The 19,185-nt window shown below is 43.4% G+C and overlaps 1 protein-coding gene and 1 long non-coding RNA gene across 4 annotated transcripts in view; one reads left to right on the top strand and one right to left on the bottom strand.

The window, feature by feature from the left end:
- IQGAP1 (IQ motif containing GTPase activating protein 1) overlaps positions 1 to 15,406 on the bottom strand; it is a 76,410-nt gene extending 61,004 nt beyond the window's left edge. Inside the window, exons 1-2 of one of the 3 annotated variants that reach the window (XM_069798830.1) lie at positions 15,259 to 15,406; positions 13,338 to 13,437 (exon numbers count right to left, since the gene is read on the bottom strand). In XM_069798830.1, coding sequence (XP_069654931.1) covers positions 13,338 to 13,437; positions 15,259 to 15,310 — 152 coding nt within the window. In that variant the 5' untranslated portion in view covers positions 15,311 to 15,406. Of the gene's footprint in view, positions 1 to 5,465; positions 5,484 to 13,337; positions 13,438 to 14,429; positions 14,632 to 15,258 lie in introns of those variants that run through there. The other 2 variants (XM_069798828.1, XM_069798829.1) reach the window with 2 other exon arrangements.
- Positions 14,691 to 18,757, top strand: LOC138688122 (uncharacterized). Its single transcript, XR_011327171.1, has 4 exons — positions 14,691 to 14,964; positions 15,940 to 16,170; positions 17,399 to 17,446; positions 17,602 to 18,757. It is a non-coding gene; the product is annotated as an uncharacterized lncRNA (long non-coding RNA).
- The last annotated feature ends 428 nt before the right edge of the window (positions 18,758 to 19,185 follow it).

The following is a 19,185-nucleotide window of genomic DNA, read 5'->3' as shown; positions in this document are numbered from 1 at the left end:
CATATCAAGGATACATGCAAACTATTTATTTAGCTTCGAGAGAGATTCTCTTAATCAGTACAGGTGGGCCTAGCACAAGCCTAAATCTCCCCTCCAGCCAGGAAAAACCTAAGTATCCTCATATGACATGCTTATGTCTACACAGGTGTATTGCATTTGCATGGTGAGGGTTTGGGGGGTTTTGGTGGTGGTGGTTTTTTTGGTTTTGGGGTTGTTTTTTTGGGGGGGGGGGGGCATGGCATATCTACAGGGGTGGCTTCTATGAGAAGACGCCAGAAGCTTCCCCTGTGTCAGACAGAGCCAATGCCAGCTGGCTCCAAGATGGACCTGTCAATGGCCAAGGCCGAGCCCATCAGCAATGGTAGTAGCACCTCTGGGATAACAGATTTAAGACAAGGAACAAACTGCTGTGTAACAGCAGCTGGGGGAAAGGAGTGAGAATATGTGAGAGAAATAACTGCAGTCACCAACGTCAGTGAAGAAGGAGGGGGAGGAGATGCTCCAGGCGCCGGAGCAGAGATTCCCCTGCAGGCCCTGGTGAAGACCATGGTGAGGCAGGCTGGACCCCATGGAGGTCCACGGTGGAGCAGATATCCACCTGCAGCCCGTGGAGGACCCCACGCTGGAGCAGGTGGATGTGCCTGAGGAAGCTGTGACCCTGTGGAGAGCCCAGGCTGGAGCAGGCTCCTGGCAGGATCTGCAGCCCCATGGAAAGAAGCCCACAGTGGAGCAGATTTTCTGTCAGGACCTGTGGCTCCACAGGGGACCCACACTGGAGCAGCCTGTTCCTGAACAACTGCAGCCCGTGGAAAGAACCCGTGCTGGAGCAGTTCATGAAGAACTGCAGTCCGTGGGAAGGACCCACGTTGGAGAAGTTCGTGAAGAACTGTCTCCTGTGGGAGGGACTCCACACTGGAGCAGGGGAAGAGCGTGAGGAGGAAGGAGCAGCAGAGACAACACATAATGAAATGACCACAACCCCCATTCCCTGTCCCCCTGCACTGCTCAGGGGTAGGAGATAGAGAAGTTGGGAGTGAAGTTGAACCCAGGGAAGAAGGGAAGGATGAGGGGAATGTGATTTAAGACTTGTTCTTATTTCTTATTATCTCACTCTGATTTGATTGGAAATAAATTAAATTAATTTTCCCAAGTCTGTTTTGCCCACGACAGTAATTGCTGAGCGATCTCTCCCTGTCCTCATGTCGACCCACAAGACTTTCATCTTATTGTCTCTCCCCCAGTCCAGTTGAGGGGGAGCGAGAGAGCGGCTTGGTGGGCACCTGGCAGCCAGCCAAGGTCAACCCACTACAACAGGAAAAGAATCCTCTCTGAAACCCCTCCCATCCACTAGACATATAATGTGGTCCTCCACAGCAGCCAGACAAGAAATTATTATGTACTGTTGTACACACAAACCCCAATTATGCACAAGCCATTCATTGTGCTTCAGCATGTTATTTTCCAAGCCATCCCTTGCCCCAGACAGCCCATAACATGCCATAAAATGTGCAACACAGCAAAAACCAAAGGTGAGCACTGGACCAAGAAAGCATACTCCAAAAAGTAAAAACCAAACCAAAAAAAAAAAACCCCACCAAAAACCTATCTTGGCACTCTCAAATCCAGTGCAGGATGGTAGACACTGCTGCAGAAGGCATTAAATAGAAGAAAAGGCAGAAGCTTTACACCAGCTGGGGGGTAAAAGAAATCATCTTCAGGAGGGACCTTATTTGAGGAAGATAAGGAACAGGAATTGATCAAAGCTGCTCTCCTTGGCCAAGTGAAAGTACTGATCAGCAAGTGAAAAAATTATTACTTATGACAAAGCTAAATAACATGCATTTAAACAAAAACAAGGTTGAATTTGATGTATTGGAGAAAGGAGACTAGAGCGGGGAAACCAAAGAGAGACAGCCACATGACCAGAGTAATAAACTAGCACGAAGCAAGAACAAGCGTAACTGTCTAGGCGCAGATGATCAATTTAAAACTGCATGGAGAAAAAAGTCACAGTATCAGGGCACACCTACAAAAGATAAATTTCTTTCTCTGACTGCAGTAACAGACTCCAGCTGCTTCCCTTGCATTTTGGGGCCCCTATGTCTCAGCAAGCAGATTCAGCCCAGTCACCTGACCAAGAGTGTCCTCACCTTCCATCCCAAGGAAAAGAACAGATTATTTTTGCCAGGTCAGCAAAGTGGCTATTAAAGAATATTTAATCACTCTTAAAAGTACCAATATAAATAGAGTATTTACAAGAGCAGGAGTCTCAACTAGACAAAGACAATGATAAACAACAGCTAGAAGCTGAAGCAGGAAAAACTCTTATTGGAAAACACACATGAATTTTAATCCATTGGAATGATCCACCTAGATATTGGCTGAACTATCATTACGTGGAACCTCAAAAAATCAACACTGGATACCTTCATGGTCTAATTCAATCAAATGTCAACTGATGCAAAAGTCACAGCATATATTGCTGATGTCCAGGCTTTTTTAATACTTTAAAGGAGAGCCTGGGGAAAGACTGAAAAAGTTTCTCTCTTCTCCTTTCAGTAGTTTGGAGAGCAAGTGAAAGGTAAAACAACTGTTTTGTCCACAAGAAAATAAATGGAAAATTTGCACCTGATCTACCAAAGCCAAAATGAAAAATTGCAGCAGCAAAGACTCAAAAATGTTCATATGCTTCAGTTTTTGGCAGCTAGTTAGCTAGTTTCACAATTCCTGGATATCTACATTTGGAAAAACAAGGACCTGTAACATAATGTACCTGTCCCTGTGTTGAAAAGGACTTTTATTTTAGTGGAGAGTAGTTTGTTTCAAAAGATTTCTGACATGCAGTAAATTATATCATCTTCCTCAAGCAATAGAGGTTGCAATAACATCTTATTCACTCGGCTGCTGTAACAGGAAAATTTGGCAAGAATCTGGTAGATGATAGAAAAACTGCAAGGAGAAGAGGGCAGAACCCTCTGTCAAACCAAGTTTCAGTGATCACAGTATAACTGCCAATCAGAAGCTGGAAACAAGCCAGTGAACACTGCTAACCAGCCATTCAATTACATCACGCAAAGACTTTCAGAATACCAAGCATTCCACTCAGAACAACAAAACCTCAAGAAAGAAAAACTGTCTCCCTTTCCCTAACTCCCCACCAGGTTTGCTCACCCTCAGGGTCCATATTTGCATAACATATCATTGGCTTTCCCCCATCTTGTCTAATATCCTGCACTGACACATAGAATTTCAAACATTACCATCTTTTGCCTGACAACTCATCCTACAGAAACAAGGCTCACAAAAGCGGACTGAGGGACACCAGCACATTCCAGACAGCAGGTGTCCAAGCTAAAGGAAGGCACCAACAATAGTTATTTAGAATTCCACTCTTCAAAGAACATATTCAAATCTACGGTGGGGGAGGGGGAAGGCAAGTTGGCTTCCGCAGTGGTGTAACAGTAGACATCAAGAGATACAGTGTTCAAGATCAGCCCCTTAGTCTTCCAAAGCAGGTAGATCTGAAATCACACCTGTAAACAGACAGGGCTTTGCTGAAATCATTATGACATATTAAGTCAGGTAACTGTACAACTTAAAATTACACCAGTAATTACCGCAAAACAATCAGAAGTGTAATTTGAAATATGCTATTGAGCAAGATCTGCTTCCTAAAGCACATTTTGACTGTCCATTAGTTTATAATTCTCTTCTCTAGTTCTCTATCAAAAGCAGCATTCTTAATTTCAATTCAAATAGTTTTGAGAAATCTAACAAGCTGAAATAGAAATTTAAATCTTTGTCACCTGTCCCAGAAAAGAAAAAAAGCTCTTGCATTCAACTTAGGTCTAAAACCAGCGTCTATTGAACCTGTAAGGTGGCAGATGAGTAGGAAATGCAGTTACACCCTTGTACCAACAATGTAGCAAAATAACCTTATAGAAGGGGGAAGCTGATTGTATTTGACATAAAAACTCAGAACAAAACAGGTTTTATTCAATCTCAGACTCACAAGCACCAGAAAGCATTTGGTGCCCAAGAAGCCTGTCCAGCAATCAGGCAACCAGGAGAAGGATGTTCAAGCTGTCCGCCCAGCAGTGGGCCATTACACCTGGCCCAACAACAAGCATTAGAAGGTCCAGGACCTGTTGCCCTGACATGGAGGGCAAGGGATGCCAGTTGTAAAGTTCTCCTCCCATCTCCTGGGCTCTTTCTCAGTTGGCAACCACATGCAGATTTTACAGGTTACAGATAGGCCTTTCCATACCCTTTCATAGCTGACAGTGATGACTATCTCTGTCCTGTACCACCTCCATAACTCATCAGGATTTGTTCGCTGTGCTCTGCCTCCAAAGGGTATCTCGTGAAACTGAACGCAAACATGCTGGGGTCTTGATGACTAGCTGCTAATCCGGGCATTTTTAAACACAGGTCATTCCAACAGCCCTTCCCCAGTTGCACGTGATGCCTCCACATCTAGATGCTTCCATTCACATCCATTCAGCCCTCCTATTGCAATTCCCTACAGGTGTGCCAAGGAAAACATGCACAGCCGCAGCACCATCACAGCAGAGGAAAAAGTGGCCAGAGTGAAAGGGCAGCACTTCCCATCCCGGCCCCCCTCCAACAGTGTTTGCATAAGCCATCTGAAAGAATGTACAAAGCCATGGCTTAAAGGCTTTTGCACTGCTCAGTATTGCCAACACCACAGGTATGGCATTTTTTGGACAAATCATACTATTCATTTTATTGAAAGAAGAGGGATTTCATACTCCAGTAGATCATTGCCTCTACGTACAAATCTCAAAACATTTTTAGTTCAGTTACAATCGCAGACTTGGCACACATTCTCTCAGAGGATCAGAAGAGAAAACTTGCAGACAGCCTCAGCTCTTCATCCAGTTCACCTGAGCAAGGGCATTAGACATCCATGCAAAAATTCCAAACAAAAACTTCTCTCTAAAATAACTCATTCTACCAACTCTGAATAAATCAAGGAATCACCCAAGAAGATGAAAGAAGATCTTTCAGAGAGGTAACAACAACAAATTAAAATAAATTTATCACATCAGGAGTGTTCTCTTCTAGGGAAGTAGGTGGAAATTTAAATGCATTTCATTACTGTTTGTGCAGGAAGAGACACGGCCTCTCAAATGAAGAGCTGGGAAAACAAGTGCTGCCCACAGCTAAAAGGTCCTAGAACATTTTCGTTATCCACAGAAACATTTTCAGTTCAAAGATACCAAAAAGCAAAGGATTAACAAGTAACATAGGCCAGATTTTCTCAATGATTGATGTACCCTCCCTGGCAAGGTGCAGCTGAACCAAAGACCATATTAATGTTCTGGCACTGAAATCCTTTCCCCTCCCCCTGCCCCTGCCTCTGCCGCCCCCTCCCCATAAAAGTAAAGATGAGGTTCCTCTTTGTTCCATTGAAAACACTGCCAACAACTGGTAAAAATTACCTTAGCTGCTCTTGCTGATAGGGATCCTATCGCATTTGCCATGTTTGCCAAAAAGATTAGTCCTGAAGAGCTTTCGGATAAGTACCAAGCACATAGGCATGAGGAACTTATCACATATGCAAAAATCTTTTTCAAGGCACACTGAACCACTCTGTTGCCAAAGCTAATTGCCGTGATCACTTACCATTAGAAACTAAAGTTTCTTCACTAAAGTTATCGTACCTTAAGACTAAGTTGTTTTCTTGCAAATAACTGTTATAAGGAGCACTCCACAGTACGTAATAGTCAAGAACTGTTATGTGACAACTACTGGCTTTGGTTATTTTGGGCTGGTATCTTCTTGCATTATGTAAAATATTCCTTCAGAAACCGCCTTCCAAATAGCAAAACCCTGGTCTCTGAATTGAATTCTGTGCAAACAGCTGTTTCTCTCCTCCTGGCCTGCCTTTCATTACTATTTCCAGTGAGTCATAAAAAAAGTATTCAGAGTGAGGCAAAGACAGTGGTACTTCACCACTGTCCTCCCCTCCACCTCTCTCCACCCAATTCTGAGAAAAATATAGTTCTGAATGTGCATTCCAAGACACATCCAGTCCAGACAGCCACTCCCTGCCAGCTGCATGAGGTCATCAACAAAACAGTACAGGAACTGTACAGAAATATCTCCTCAAGTCCAAACAGGAGCTGACAAGAAGCCCCAGATGAAGTGGTGAGAGCTAAACAGCAGCTACTTCAACTTACAACTATTGATAATAAAATATTATCTATGAACATTCATGGATTACAATCTAACATGGGACTTGCATCGTATCTGACGAAAGCAGAAAACAAAAAAAAAAAAAAAACCACAAAACCACACACACACAAAAAAACCCAACCACCAACCCAAAAAACAATACCTGACCCAATTTACAAGTGGGAATAAAATGGAAATAGAAGGAAATAAAGAAAAAAGTCTTGATTAGCCTGGAATATAAAAAGGAACTCTGTTTATGCCACATAAGAGTAAGTTCTGCTACATCAATTAGTGACGTTCTGACCCACTCGCCTGACCTAGAGGGCTCACTTTTGGTGGGAGTTACACAAGTCATTTTCAGCCAAATGCCAGTTCCTGTAATTTTGTGACTTGGATTATACATGAAAATAGTGGGACTCCTCACATACAAATATATCTACAAGTACATCGATTTATGAACAAGCTTATTTCTCACTTGACTCTGCAACTGTAGAAATCCAATCATACTTCAGTATTACAAATAGGTAAAAAAAAAAAAGAAAAAAGGCCTCATTCTAAAGTTATAAAACAAAAATTACGGCAGATGTTTTCTAAACATAACTAATTCTATCTTTAGGTCTTTTTCAGCATGCAATACTGACCAGGCATTATTAAAGAGAGGACCATTATGATCTCATGGATTAAATACAGACGCAGGCTGACCTGCATAAGGCAAAATAGCTTTCACATATCATAACTACAGAATACGTTTCATATCTAGTCTGTGAACAGTTTAAGATCCACTGCATTATCTTCTCTTTTTCTGTTATTTGCAAAGTTGCAATAATTTCCTATGCTTCTGAGGTAATTAATTAATTAATTGCTCATAAATCACTGAAGGACAGTAAATTGTAGCTGGGCTGCATACACTCTGGACATTAGAATATGAATGCAAATAGAAATATCTTTAAAAGCTAAAAGAAATCTTATCCCACAAAGTCAGGTTTGCCTAAATCTAGGGAAAAAGCCGGGGGGGGGGGGGGAGGCGAGCGGGGATTAGCTCAGAGACAAACCCAGAACAATCCTCACCTTTCTTTTTATTTGAGGGACTCCAGAGATACTATTCTTGCTATCTTGAGGTTTACAATAAAACAAAACAACAACAAAAAATATTGAAATTCTTCAACTGCAGCTCTGGTTCACACGACCAGGGCTGTGGCACTCTAAGTTGTACTCCACAGACTGCTATTACAACTTCATCCTCAGAATCCTCCAAGAGGTAGTGCGCCAGCTCTACAGCTTCAAAACCCACGGGAAACTTGCCTGTATCCAATTTGCAGATTAATTTAAGGAGGATTTAAACAAGATTTTCTGCACACGACTTGCTTATCTGAGGTACACTGAGAACTGTACAAAAATAAGTGAGAAAGCCTAATCCTGCTTTTTCTCAAACTACCTTATTGGTACCTAGCTCTCTATTGCAGCTCTGTTCTTACCAGAGGCTGATGAGACACATTTTAGCTGAACTACCACAATTTTTCCATGTTCAGGTTAATAAGAGAATGGAACCAATGCAATTTATCACCTTTCTGAAAAATCTCTGATTTGCAATGAAGAAGCCTCTTGAGACTAATTCTGTGTAAAACAGCAACTATCACATTTCCTTCACAAGCAGGTTTAAGCTGTAGTGTAGCCTTTTAAAAATTTTATCTTCAAACAAGAGCTCCTTCAACAACGGTTATCTATACCTTTACAGACACTGATGAACCAGCTTTACAAAGTTACTCACAGAATAAGCCTTATAGAGCTTCCCATCTAGCACTAACTCTAGAGGTGTTCAATCTATCCAGAAAGTGGTGTCCTCTATAATTCTTCTTCGTCATCCTTCTGGGCAGCCTACACCTCTGAAGAGAAAGAAACCTGTTTAAGCAGATCTTGGATGACTATGCCAAATTCCAAGAGACAATGATATCCATCGAAACACTTTCAAACTAAAAGTGGGAACCCCAAAAAGATGAAGACCAGATTTTTTCTTTAAACATTAGATTTCTTCTGGGAAACAAAATTTAACTGGGTCACCTGGCAAACAATTTAGGTTTATTTTTTGCTTAGATACAGACAAGTCATCCCAGTAAAAAAAAAAAAAAAAACAAACCCAAACCCAAAACACTGCTCCCCACTTTAAAGAGAGAGAGACTATGCATGAGGGAGAGGGGAAAGTGATTCTTACAGAAAAGCAATCAGTCGGAAAGACCCTTCAGACTTTACCACACAGGCACAAAATATTTATTTCTCTCAATGGTGTCACCACTTTACACTAAGCCCTCTTCTAATCTGTCAGAAAGAAGGGGATTACTACAAGATCACAGATAGTACACTTCAATCCTGAACATGTTAAATCAGCAATAAAGAGCAAGCAGCATCTTTTTCTTGATCAACAGGGAACATCTACAAGAAACCCCAAAAAGCAGAAGAAAAAAAAAAAAACAAACCACATGGTCAGATTCCATCCTGATGCATACAAGAAGAAACATACTGCTCAGGTAGAATGGAAATTATACAGTTATTGGAAGCCACATAATCTGGGCACTAAAATGCTTACACCATGCTAGGACATAATCCAGAATGAAAATATTTCCTACTATCCCAGGGGAAAAGCAGGGTACCATCACCCAGCAAGCCAGATAAGGAAACAAGAGAGCCAACAACATTCTAGTTTCCAACTTGGAGAACATAAAATATTCCACAGTGAAAGACAAAGCTTGAAAAAGCCTTTGCCAAATTGTTAAATGCTATTTTCATCATGAAAATGCCACAATACCCCAACAAGTAACCCACATAGGAAATAAGGCTATCTCACAACACAGATGAGGAATATTATAGTGCACCAGCCTGACTTCTAGACAAGGACCACAAAAAGAAGGTCTCTTGGGTTGCTTCTATTCCAGAGAAGTATACCCTTACCCTTCTGTGAGCACAAGCTGCCATGTCACAACAGAACACAGTACTTCTTACAGTTTTATCTACACTGCCACAGCTTTTCTGTATAGATTACTGTGATTTGGAGACAGAAAAAAAAAAAACCAAAACAAAACCAGAAAAACAACAAACAACCAAACACAAACCACCAAACTTGAAGTATTAAACAACACTTATTCATAAAGCCATTTTTATTCAAGAAAGAGGTATCTGGTCCAAGCATAGTAGAGGAATACCTCTATTCACAATCTTCATTTTAGCTCCAATTTTCATTTCAATGTTTTTCACGATCTTGAGCAATTTAGTTGCACGCTCTGCCTCCCTTTCTCCAACTAGCAAGAATAATGCCTGTTTCACAAGACTGTTGCACATTAGCAGCTCAAGTCAAAAACTGCTAAATAGAGCAACAGTGACAGCTCAAGAAAAAACAAACCAGGCTAGAATACCATTAAATAAGTACAAGTTATTGATATTCCTCTGAAAATGCCTCCAATGTATGCTCTTTAGCAGACAGGTACTCCAAACAACTTCATGAAATACTCAAAGCTACTGCATATGTGCTGTTACATCAGACAGCACAGAAATTCAGACTTTTCTGGATTTTTCATTTCAGTATGAAATTAGGTGCTAGCCAATTTTCATCTTACCTTCTGCTTTTAACATTTACAGGGGGCAGGGGGGAAATCACTTCTGCTTCTAGATTCCGTATTTGTTGCTTGGTTAAAGGGATAGCAAGCCTCTGACAATGCTGATGCAATGCAAATCAACATGATATTATTCACATCATTTTAGGTGCCTTTATGTTATAGAAAAACTGAATATAAACTACAGTGTCTGAATGCGACATTATAATGTAATATGATAATACAATTACGGGAGGGAGGAGGATGGACACTAAGAATCGTTCTTCAGCTGCCTCCCACCCTGCCCCAGCCACCATCAACTTTACAACGTTCACCTTTTCAGCTTCTGAGAGTGTGACACAAGGCATACCAGATACCTTCCTCTGCTATTAGGTCCTCCTCTTTTCCTTATAGATATAACTTCCAATCTGAAAATCTTTCACTATGAAGAAATATTATAAACCCTCCTATCCATACCCACAGCTCTGAGGCACTGTAATCAACAGCACCAGCAAAATGCTACAGTATCTAATTCACTTGTTATGTCTCAGTTATACTACTGGCAAAGAAGTCAAATACAGAAAATCTCAGACCAAGGACATTAATTTCAAATATAATGATCTCTTACAGTTCTGGTTTAGTTGTTTTTGTTAAATAAACTCCTTGCAAACAACACAGCCAAGAGCCCTCTTTTAGGCTGTACTAGTAGTAACAAAAAAAATTCAAAGGACAATTTACAAAAAGACTGCTCAGTGAGGAAAAAAACATCTTGGGAGTAGACCATGAACTCAAGCCTTTCTGCTCTCACTTGTGTATCTTAATTATTAAACTAAGGAGCCTGCTCCCCTCCTTCTGGTCATTTAATGTTTAACTGTTATGCAAAGTGTTACGGCTTCAGCTATAAGAGTCAGGAATTCCCACTCACATATGCATCAACAGCCTATAGACCAGTAAGCAAACATGGGTTGAGGGTTGGAAAAGGGGTATCTGAAGCTCTCCAAGCAGACTTTCCACTTAACAAGCAAGTGCTCTGACTGCCAAGGTCAGGAGGAAGGCTGCAACACCACTACTTGCATTTTGAGCGACACAGCTGTTGCTTCATTCTTCACAAAACACACTGGCAACCACGAGGCTCTACTGGAAACACCTGAAGGCTCAATCCAAGACAAAATGGTGAAAACATCTTGTTTCTGACAAGGTGTGGCAAAATCAAACGCCCAGCTGCTCAGCCTCATCAATACCAAGGCAATACTCTGAAGCAGAGATAAGATGGCCAAGAAACTTTAGAGTCAAAGATGATTTATCTAAAGAGTAAGTCCCCATGATTAAGCAAGAGCTTAATGAAAACATTAAAGCTGTTGCTGTGTTAAGTATTTTTGCCTGAATTTTTCTGCAAATCTGGACATGGAATTGAACAGAGAACAAGCACCTCAGAAAGCATTTACTCTGAGGCCAACAACAGAAAGAGTCCACAAGCAATGGATCTGGGGGTCCTTCAAGCATGGACAGTGACTACAGCACAACTCATCTCTCCCTGTCACCCAGCATTTGCTCCTAAAGATTTTGGATTCAAAGGGAAGGAGTTATTTTGACTTATTGTCAGATCTTTCCCACTACTTCAAACCTCATCCAAATCTGCATGGACAGAAAATTATTATCTGCTAGGAACTAAGCAGCCTCTGTGAATCTATAGTAGTGACAATTGTTATGAAGCACCTAAAAGACTATAGCATAAACTGAGTGCTCCCTGCCCCTTCAAAAATATACTATACATTCTTGGTAAGGCAGCGTAAACTATTAAAATCCTGGAATGAAGTCCTTCTTTATACTCTGCCAGGAGTGAACTTGTATAAGCTCAGCATTTCCTCCCCAATAAAATTACTACAGTGGAACATGTCTGTCCTGCTGGGGAAGACTTACACAGATTTATCCAAAATTCATCACCCCGCCAGTGGAAGAGAAAGTTTTCTGGCTCTTCATCTATATCATCTTTTGAAGGACAAAGGCAGACTGAAGTATTCAGTGAGCCATGACAAAACATGCTGTTGACTATTTAGAACATGTTTTATGCACACTCCATACTTTTCTATGGCTCCAGAAGTTATTTTCTGTGGCATACACATTGGCTAGTTTGCCTAGATCTTTGTGGGAACAAGGAAAGTCTAAGCTTGCAATCCATTTCCTGACTAATTGCAAAATGCTCACAATCCCTTTCCTGACCAATTACAAAATGCAAACTGAAACACTAGCCTTACTTTCAAGTGTTGGGGGCAGAGGGAGTAACCAATACAAACATTACCTCACCTCTTTTTCTTTAATCTTGTTCTTGAAAACCTGTCTTTGGTCTCAACTCAGCTTCAAAAAACATTTTAAATTTCAAGTAAAAAAAATCAATTTATACAAAGGCCCAATTTATGAAAAGACCCAACTATCATGAAGGGAAGCAGCAGACAAACCGGTCTGTCTCATTCTATTCTCCATGTACAGCATATAAGATAAGATTGAATGTTTGCAAAAAGATTTTTAAAAATACCAACAGTAAGACTTCATGCATTCATTTTCAAAATTGGTTCTTTTTACTTTAATAGCAGATATATAGCATCTACTGATCATACTTTAATTGTCTGAATGAAGACAGCATGCTTACATGCTTATTAAACATGGAGATGACACAAAAGTTACACACATGCTAGTGGACAGGAATAAGATCAAAATTATTTCAACGTATTAAACAAAGATCAGGAAAAATCATATTCAGCAGGATCAAGTGAAATGTAACACACTCAAGAAAACAAGATAGACTGTATAAACACAGGATGAGGAACAAATTCCAGCAGCACACCTTCAAGGAGAACCGTGGCAACTCAGCAAAACACTACTACATCATACCATTATGAAAATGTAGATACGATGCCATAACGTATGATACTAGCATATCTGTCAGGGTACATAAAACAATCTTTGGGCTCTAGTAAGTATGCATATTAACACCCCTGTTGGAAAACTCTTCTGTTTTGGCAGTGCACTTCCAGAAAGACATGGAGTAAGTGGAGATAAGTCAAAACAATCTAGGGAAAAGTACTGCAGATCTATTAAATAGGACCCACAGAGAAATATGCAAGAACTGGGTTTTCAGTCTAAGAGAAGGTAAGTGCAAGGAAAATAAAGTTACAATTTAAATTTGTAAAAGGTTGCAGTTAAGAAGAGAATAACCTGTTCTTCAGGTCCATCGATAAGTAATGAGGTAAAATTGCACCATGACATACACAAGTTAGATAACAGGGAGAACCTATCCAGTGCTAGGAATACTGGAGCACTAGAGCTACGGAGTCCTTGTCACAAAAAAGTCTAAAAACATATTAGATGAGTACATCAGAGGGGTCGGTTCTTTGGGGAAAGTGGGGGGGGGGGGGGGGGTCTGTTTGGTTTTTTAACCAAATCTATATAGCCAGTAAGAAACACAGACAAGAGGTAAGCTGCACCCAAATTATTCCCCTTACCAAATACCACAAGTTTTTTTAAAGCACCAGCAGTTTCAAAACCACTTATTCTTACCTCTTTGCTTCCTCCAGATGACAAAGGTATTCATAGGCTACATTCTGGCGTCGTCTTTCATCCATTTCTTCTGCTGTTAATCTCTCATTATCCAAGACAGCTGCAAATAGTCAAAACACATTCTCAGGTGGTTGAATATTGAATGTAACTGAACAGGCACATCAAAAATCAGATCCAACCTTTCCCACAGAAACTCATCACAGGTTTTATTTGACTCAAAAAAATGAAGGACCAAGTCTATCTGTTCTTTACAAGCAACAGAAGAGACCCTGTTTCCTTATCCTTCCTTGTCACATAAACTTGCCATCTTCCCTCTTTCTGATTTCTCAATTTGACTGTGATCCAATTTCTTCCATCTTCCAATTTCTCAGAAACAGTCCTTCATTTTCTTATTTTCTTCAAGCTTGGCCTTCCTCTTCCTCAAAAGCACATCAGTGACCTCATGTCCTTCCATCTATCCTCCAATTTTGGCAGTCAAAGATTAAGGAAGAACAATATATATTCACATCATATAATCCCTTCCGTGTCTTTATAGTCCATCTCTAAAAAAGATGGAAATACTACTCACAATCCTCATCTGGAACAGAATCATTCAGATCCACAACGTGCGTGTCATCTTTGGATCAAGCTGAGGACCTACATACGGGTATGTACCTAAATCTTACAGATCCTGTGTGTTTAAAGCCTCAGTGATAAAGCCTGCTCTTTCCACTCTTACAGCTAATACCTCATCTATGTGCTCACATAAAAAAAACCAAAAGAAAACCACAAAAAAACCCACAACTTTTTAGGTTTTATGGACCAACTTGACAAATAGGAAATGTGTCACACCGTTATTAATCAAAGCTTAGCTTACACCTAAAATGCCTTCAATAAAGGCATGCATGTGATGATGTATCAACAACAGCACTTGGGATCAAAGATCTTGGTTCAAACAGCAAAGAAGCCAGTTTAGAGTACCGCAAAAGCATCTTTCTTATTACCCCAACCCCACCCAAAGTTACGAGAGCTGAAAACGGTCCCAAACCACAGGGTAACGCCTACCAGTAAGGAAAAATTCCCTCCCCTCCCAACTCAATCCTTCCTTCTTACTTTAAGCGGAGTGTCCAGCACACAACCCTTCCTCCAGCACTCCACCTGCCGCTGCCCGGTACCTCGGGCGGCACCGCACGGTCTGACCGACTCGCTGACGACACCTCCCATCCGCAGCACCGCGTTTTTCCCCGCTTTTGCTCATTTTTGACGTGATACCGCAGCACAAGCGAGCACGTATCTCGGACACCTTGAGCTAACGCCTCCCTCTCCGCAGCAAGCGTATGACAGGAGGTGGAGGTGACCGATCGGGGCGCGCGCTTCGCCCGGTAAGTCAGGTGTCACCGCCGAAACCCGCGGGACGGAAGGCGGCGGGGACCGCCGCGGCCCCCCGCCCCTCTCCCGCCGGGCGGCCGCCGCGCGCCCTCCCACCAGGGGCGCCCCCGCCCCGCGCTCTCCCCCCGCCCCCCCGCCTACGGCGGACATCTTGGGCGAGGCACGGAGCCCGCCCGCGGGAGGCGACGGCGGGAGAGCCGGAGGACGCCCCTGCGCTGCCCATCCACCGCTTTCTCCCAGCGCTCTTCTCTAAGGCTCGGTGAGGGACGTCGAGCTTGGAGGAGCTCCCGCGCCTCATGGCGCCCACCCCGCGGGAGGCACGGCGGGCCGCGCCCCGGGGCCCGGACGGAGAGCCGGCGGGGCCCACGGCGCCCGCGGGCCAGTCCCGGAGCCACGGCCCCGCGGCTTGCCCCGCGCCTGCGGCGCCCCAGCCTCCACTCCCAGCACCTTCCCCTGGAAGGGACGGACAGCGCGGGCCGGGCCGGGCGTCGCCGGGCAGGTCGTTGCCTGGCGCCCGCGCGGATGTCCGGACCCCGGGCGCCCCAGTACTCACAGCCATAGTGGGGCCGGGACATGGCCAGCCCGTCCATCTCCTCCGCCGCCATGGCGCTGCGCTGGGCCGGGGCCGGCCGGGAGCTGGGCGTGGGCGCGGCCGTTCCTCTTCCTGCCGCACCGGGTGTGGTGGGGGAGGAGCCGCGGCTCCTCGCTCTCTCCCTCTCCCCGCCCCGGCCGCCTCCGCCACCTTCCTCCGCCGCCGAAGCGGGGCGATAACTTGCCCTGCCCTGCCCTGCCCGCGCCGGCCGGACTCGGCGCCCGGCCTAGCTCGGCCGCGTCCCACAACCCCTAACCCCGACGGACCCCGGCCTGGCCGTCCTGCCCCACGCAGGTCCCTGTGTCCCGCCCCGGGCCCTGCCCCGCCCCTCCCCGGGGTCCCCCTCACAGGGCCCCCGCCCTGTCCCTGTCCCACCCGTAGCCCTGAGCCTTCCTGTCTGCCCCAGGTCCTGCTCTGACCTCAGCTCTGCCAGCCCTGTTACGCGGGACGCAGCCCAGGTCAACCCAGTCATGACCTTTCACCTACCCCCTCCACCCTTCCAGCCTCCTCACGCACACAGCCCCACCATGCCAGCCCCTCCCCCTGCACACAGCGCGGCCAGATCGGCTCAGCCTTGACAGTCCGGCCCCCTTCCACACACCTTGCTGGGCCAGGCTTGCGTAGGCCCTCTTCTCTTGCCAGGCTTCCCGGCTGCATCAGCCCTCGTCAGTAGCAAAACCTGGCCTTGCCAGACACAGTTGCGCCCTGCCATCTAAACAGCTCTGCTGACCACGCCATGGTAACTCACCTGAAATGTCAGCCACAATTTGAAGCAGGGTGCTCCAAAACATCAGCCTGCAACAACAGCAACACACAGCAGCACTGCCACAGAGGATAATCGTGTCCTGAAAGTTCCCTTCCTCTCAGCGTGTGGTAAGCTCATCTATTACTGTTGCTTTGCCTAGTTCTTGTTCAAGAGTCAGAGTACCAAAGATGCCATCATGTGTCCATTTTAATCAGTCCCATGAATTTCGCTGCCAGGGCATAAGCTTACTACTTCATCACAAATTAAGTAATTCAGCAGACCAATAGCCTCTATTAGGAAAAGCATCACCAATAGGTAATGGAGGGGATCCTTCCCCTCTTCCCAGTGCTGGTGAAACCACATCTAGAGTACTGGGTCCAGTTCCAGCTTCCCCAGTACAAGGAAGACATGGACATAATGGAACAAGTTCAGTGAAGCACTGAGCAACTGATTAAGGGCTTGGAGCACATGACATATGAGGAGAGGCTGAGAGAGGACAGAACAAGCAGCAATGGGCAACAGACTGAAATTCATGAAAGTCCACTTAAACATAAGACGAAACATTTTTACTCTGAGGGTGGTCAAACACTGAACAAGTCGCTCAGAGAAGTTGCAGACTCTCCGTTCTTGGAGATTCTTCAAACCTAACTAGACACAGTCCTGGACAACCCGCTCTAGTTGACCCTGTGTTGAGGAAGTGAGGTTGGACTAGAGAGTTCCAGAGGTCCCTTCCAACCTCAGTGATTCTGTGAGTCCATGAAAAAGTATATTTACATAAATTTTTTAAAGAGTCTGTATGAAAGGGAGATTAAGTGAAAGCTGGTTTTGTTGATTGTAAGGGTACATGTCAGAGATCAACAGTTACAGAAATAACTATATATGTGAATGCCAGACACAAATTACAAAAGGTTTTATTAACAGTTATAGTTCTAATTATTAACATTTATTTGCATTACTTCACATGTGGCCACTTTGCAGTTATACAATGAGAAGACATTTAACATAATGTTTATATGTAGATTGTGGAATGCAGAACTGGTTTTGTTCCCCCTAAAAATCCCGTAATATTTTTTGCACAGTCCCACAATCCTCCCTAAAAAAAAAAAAAATTCTCATAAACTTACTCTTTCCTCTAAGACCCATTCTGATAAGAAAAATAAAAACATGATCATCACACATCATCAAAGAATCTGGCTGAACCTCTTCAAGGTTATATTTCAGTGGTTCCTGTAATAGCCTCCAATTTAAGATTTCTGGTCTTTGTTACTGTCTCTGCTAACTGTTGTTTATTAGGGTTTGTGTATCTATGTGTTTAATTTATTGCCTCTCCTGTTTCTTGTCTTTTTTTTTTTTCAGATGTTGAATAGGCACTAGCCAGATAGCCATACAAATAGCATTACAGAGGTACCTATTTTTCTTGTTTCAAAATTCGAGCAATCAATTCTGTAAAAAGTACTTAAGTACTTGGCCTTAATGCCTAATCCCTAGGCTTCCTATGGAAAATGAGAGCTCCAAAATTCAGTCCTTTATTTAAACTACTGTCATCTCTTCTTTTGCAGGTATTTATTGGCCACTTCCTTTATGAGAAAGATTATTTCTGTGAATGGTGCTGAAAAAAATACATGGTTAGAACACCTGAAGACTCTGAAGCTGTGATTCTGTAGTCACTTAAAGATAACCTAGCTGCAGGCTACCACTGAAACATAATGAATCTCTAACCTCTTCAAATCTTCCTCCAAATAGGACAGTATATACAGTTATCACACCTGTCTTTCCAAAGTATTAAAGTCTTGCAGTCCAAAAAAGATTGGGAAATAATAGCATATTCAAACAACCTTCCACTGAATAATTGTTCACATGTATCCTCATTTCTGGCAAAACAAAGCCTGAAGGTGGAGTAGGATCTGCTCTAGGTCCCATTTAGCACTAAGAATTCCAAGCCATCACTTATTCTCTCTATAGCACATATAAAACTCTCAGACAGCTGGAATAACATACATCTATTGCCACTACATCTTAGCATCCTTGATTCTGATGATCCATCTCATCCTTATTAATCGTTTTTTTCTTAATGCTATTTTATGTTTTTCAATCATGTACAGCTGATCATGACCTCTCCCTTTAGACCCCATTTGTCCTGTGTAAGTTTAACTCTTGTCCTCTATGTCTGTAATAAGGTTTAGATCCCTATTCATTTTCACTGTCTTCTCTAACTACCCAGTTTAGCTACGTGTTCTGTGCCTACAGGGTCAGAATGTCCCGTAGGAATCCAGATGGAGCTGTCTTAATTGAGCAAGTATGTATTTTTTACACATATATATTGAAAAATGTATGTGTGTGTATGTGTATTTGTATGTGTGTGTGTATATATACATATATATAAAAAAGACTCCTATCCATCATATACTTGATGATACTCTTTTGTATATGGTTGCATATTACGCTATGGATTGCCAACAGCAGAAGTTGCCTTTTGGCTCCCAGCATCAGACCAAAATCATAGTTGTCAAATGAGACAAGTTACTGACCTGGTTTTAAAAGAAACATAGACATACACACACAAACATCCCCATACCACCACCACCACCCCCAGTGCTAGTTCACAACTGCACTCTCACTGCTAGCCCAGATCAGTCCCACAGCCCTGATCTGCCCATGTTTGCAGCAGGGAACTTTGCATGAAGCTCTGGAGAAACTGCAAGGGAAACAGCTGCACACTTGGAGCAAGAGAATGCAGACCACCCCATCCCACATGCTTCCACTGCACCAGATAAGTCAGGCAGGAAAAAGGGAAGTCTGGCTTTCAGAATGGGTCTCCTCAATCCCCTTTGCTTCCAGACTCTGCTTTTGCATCCTGACCTCGCTTCAAATGGCCCAGCAGCTGCCTGGGATACAGCCCTGCATGCACACTATCTGCAGGACTCCACATGGAAGACAGAGCAAGTGACAGAAAAGCATGGAGCCCATATCCTGCCCAGTTCTGCTGATAGTCATGACATGATGCTAAGGCACAGCAAGAGGCTGCTGCAATACCAGAAGAGTCCTTACTCTTTGGAGGCAAGTTAGCAATCTTCCCACTCCGAGTGCCCACGATAAAATCCTCTCCTTCCCCAGCTCATGACAGTGCAACACGGGCATGCTCT

Source organism: Haliaeetus albicilla, chromosome 12, assembly GCF_947461875.1.
Source record: "Haliaeetus albicilla chromosome 12, bHalAlb1.1, whole genome shotgun sequence".
In the NCBI taxonomy this organism is placed as follows: domain Eukaryota; kingdom Metazoa; phylum Chordata; class Aves; order Accipitriformes; family Accipitridae; genus Haliaeetus; species Haliaeetus albicilla.
The sequence above is the reverse complement of the archived record's forward strand: the minus strand, read 5'-3'. Positions and strand labels throughout refer to the sequence as shown.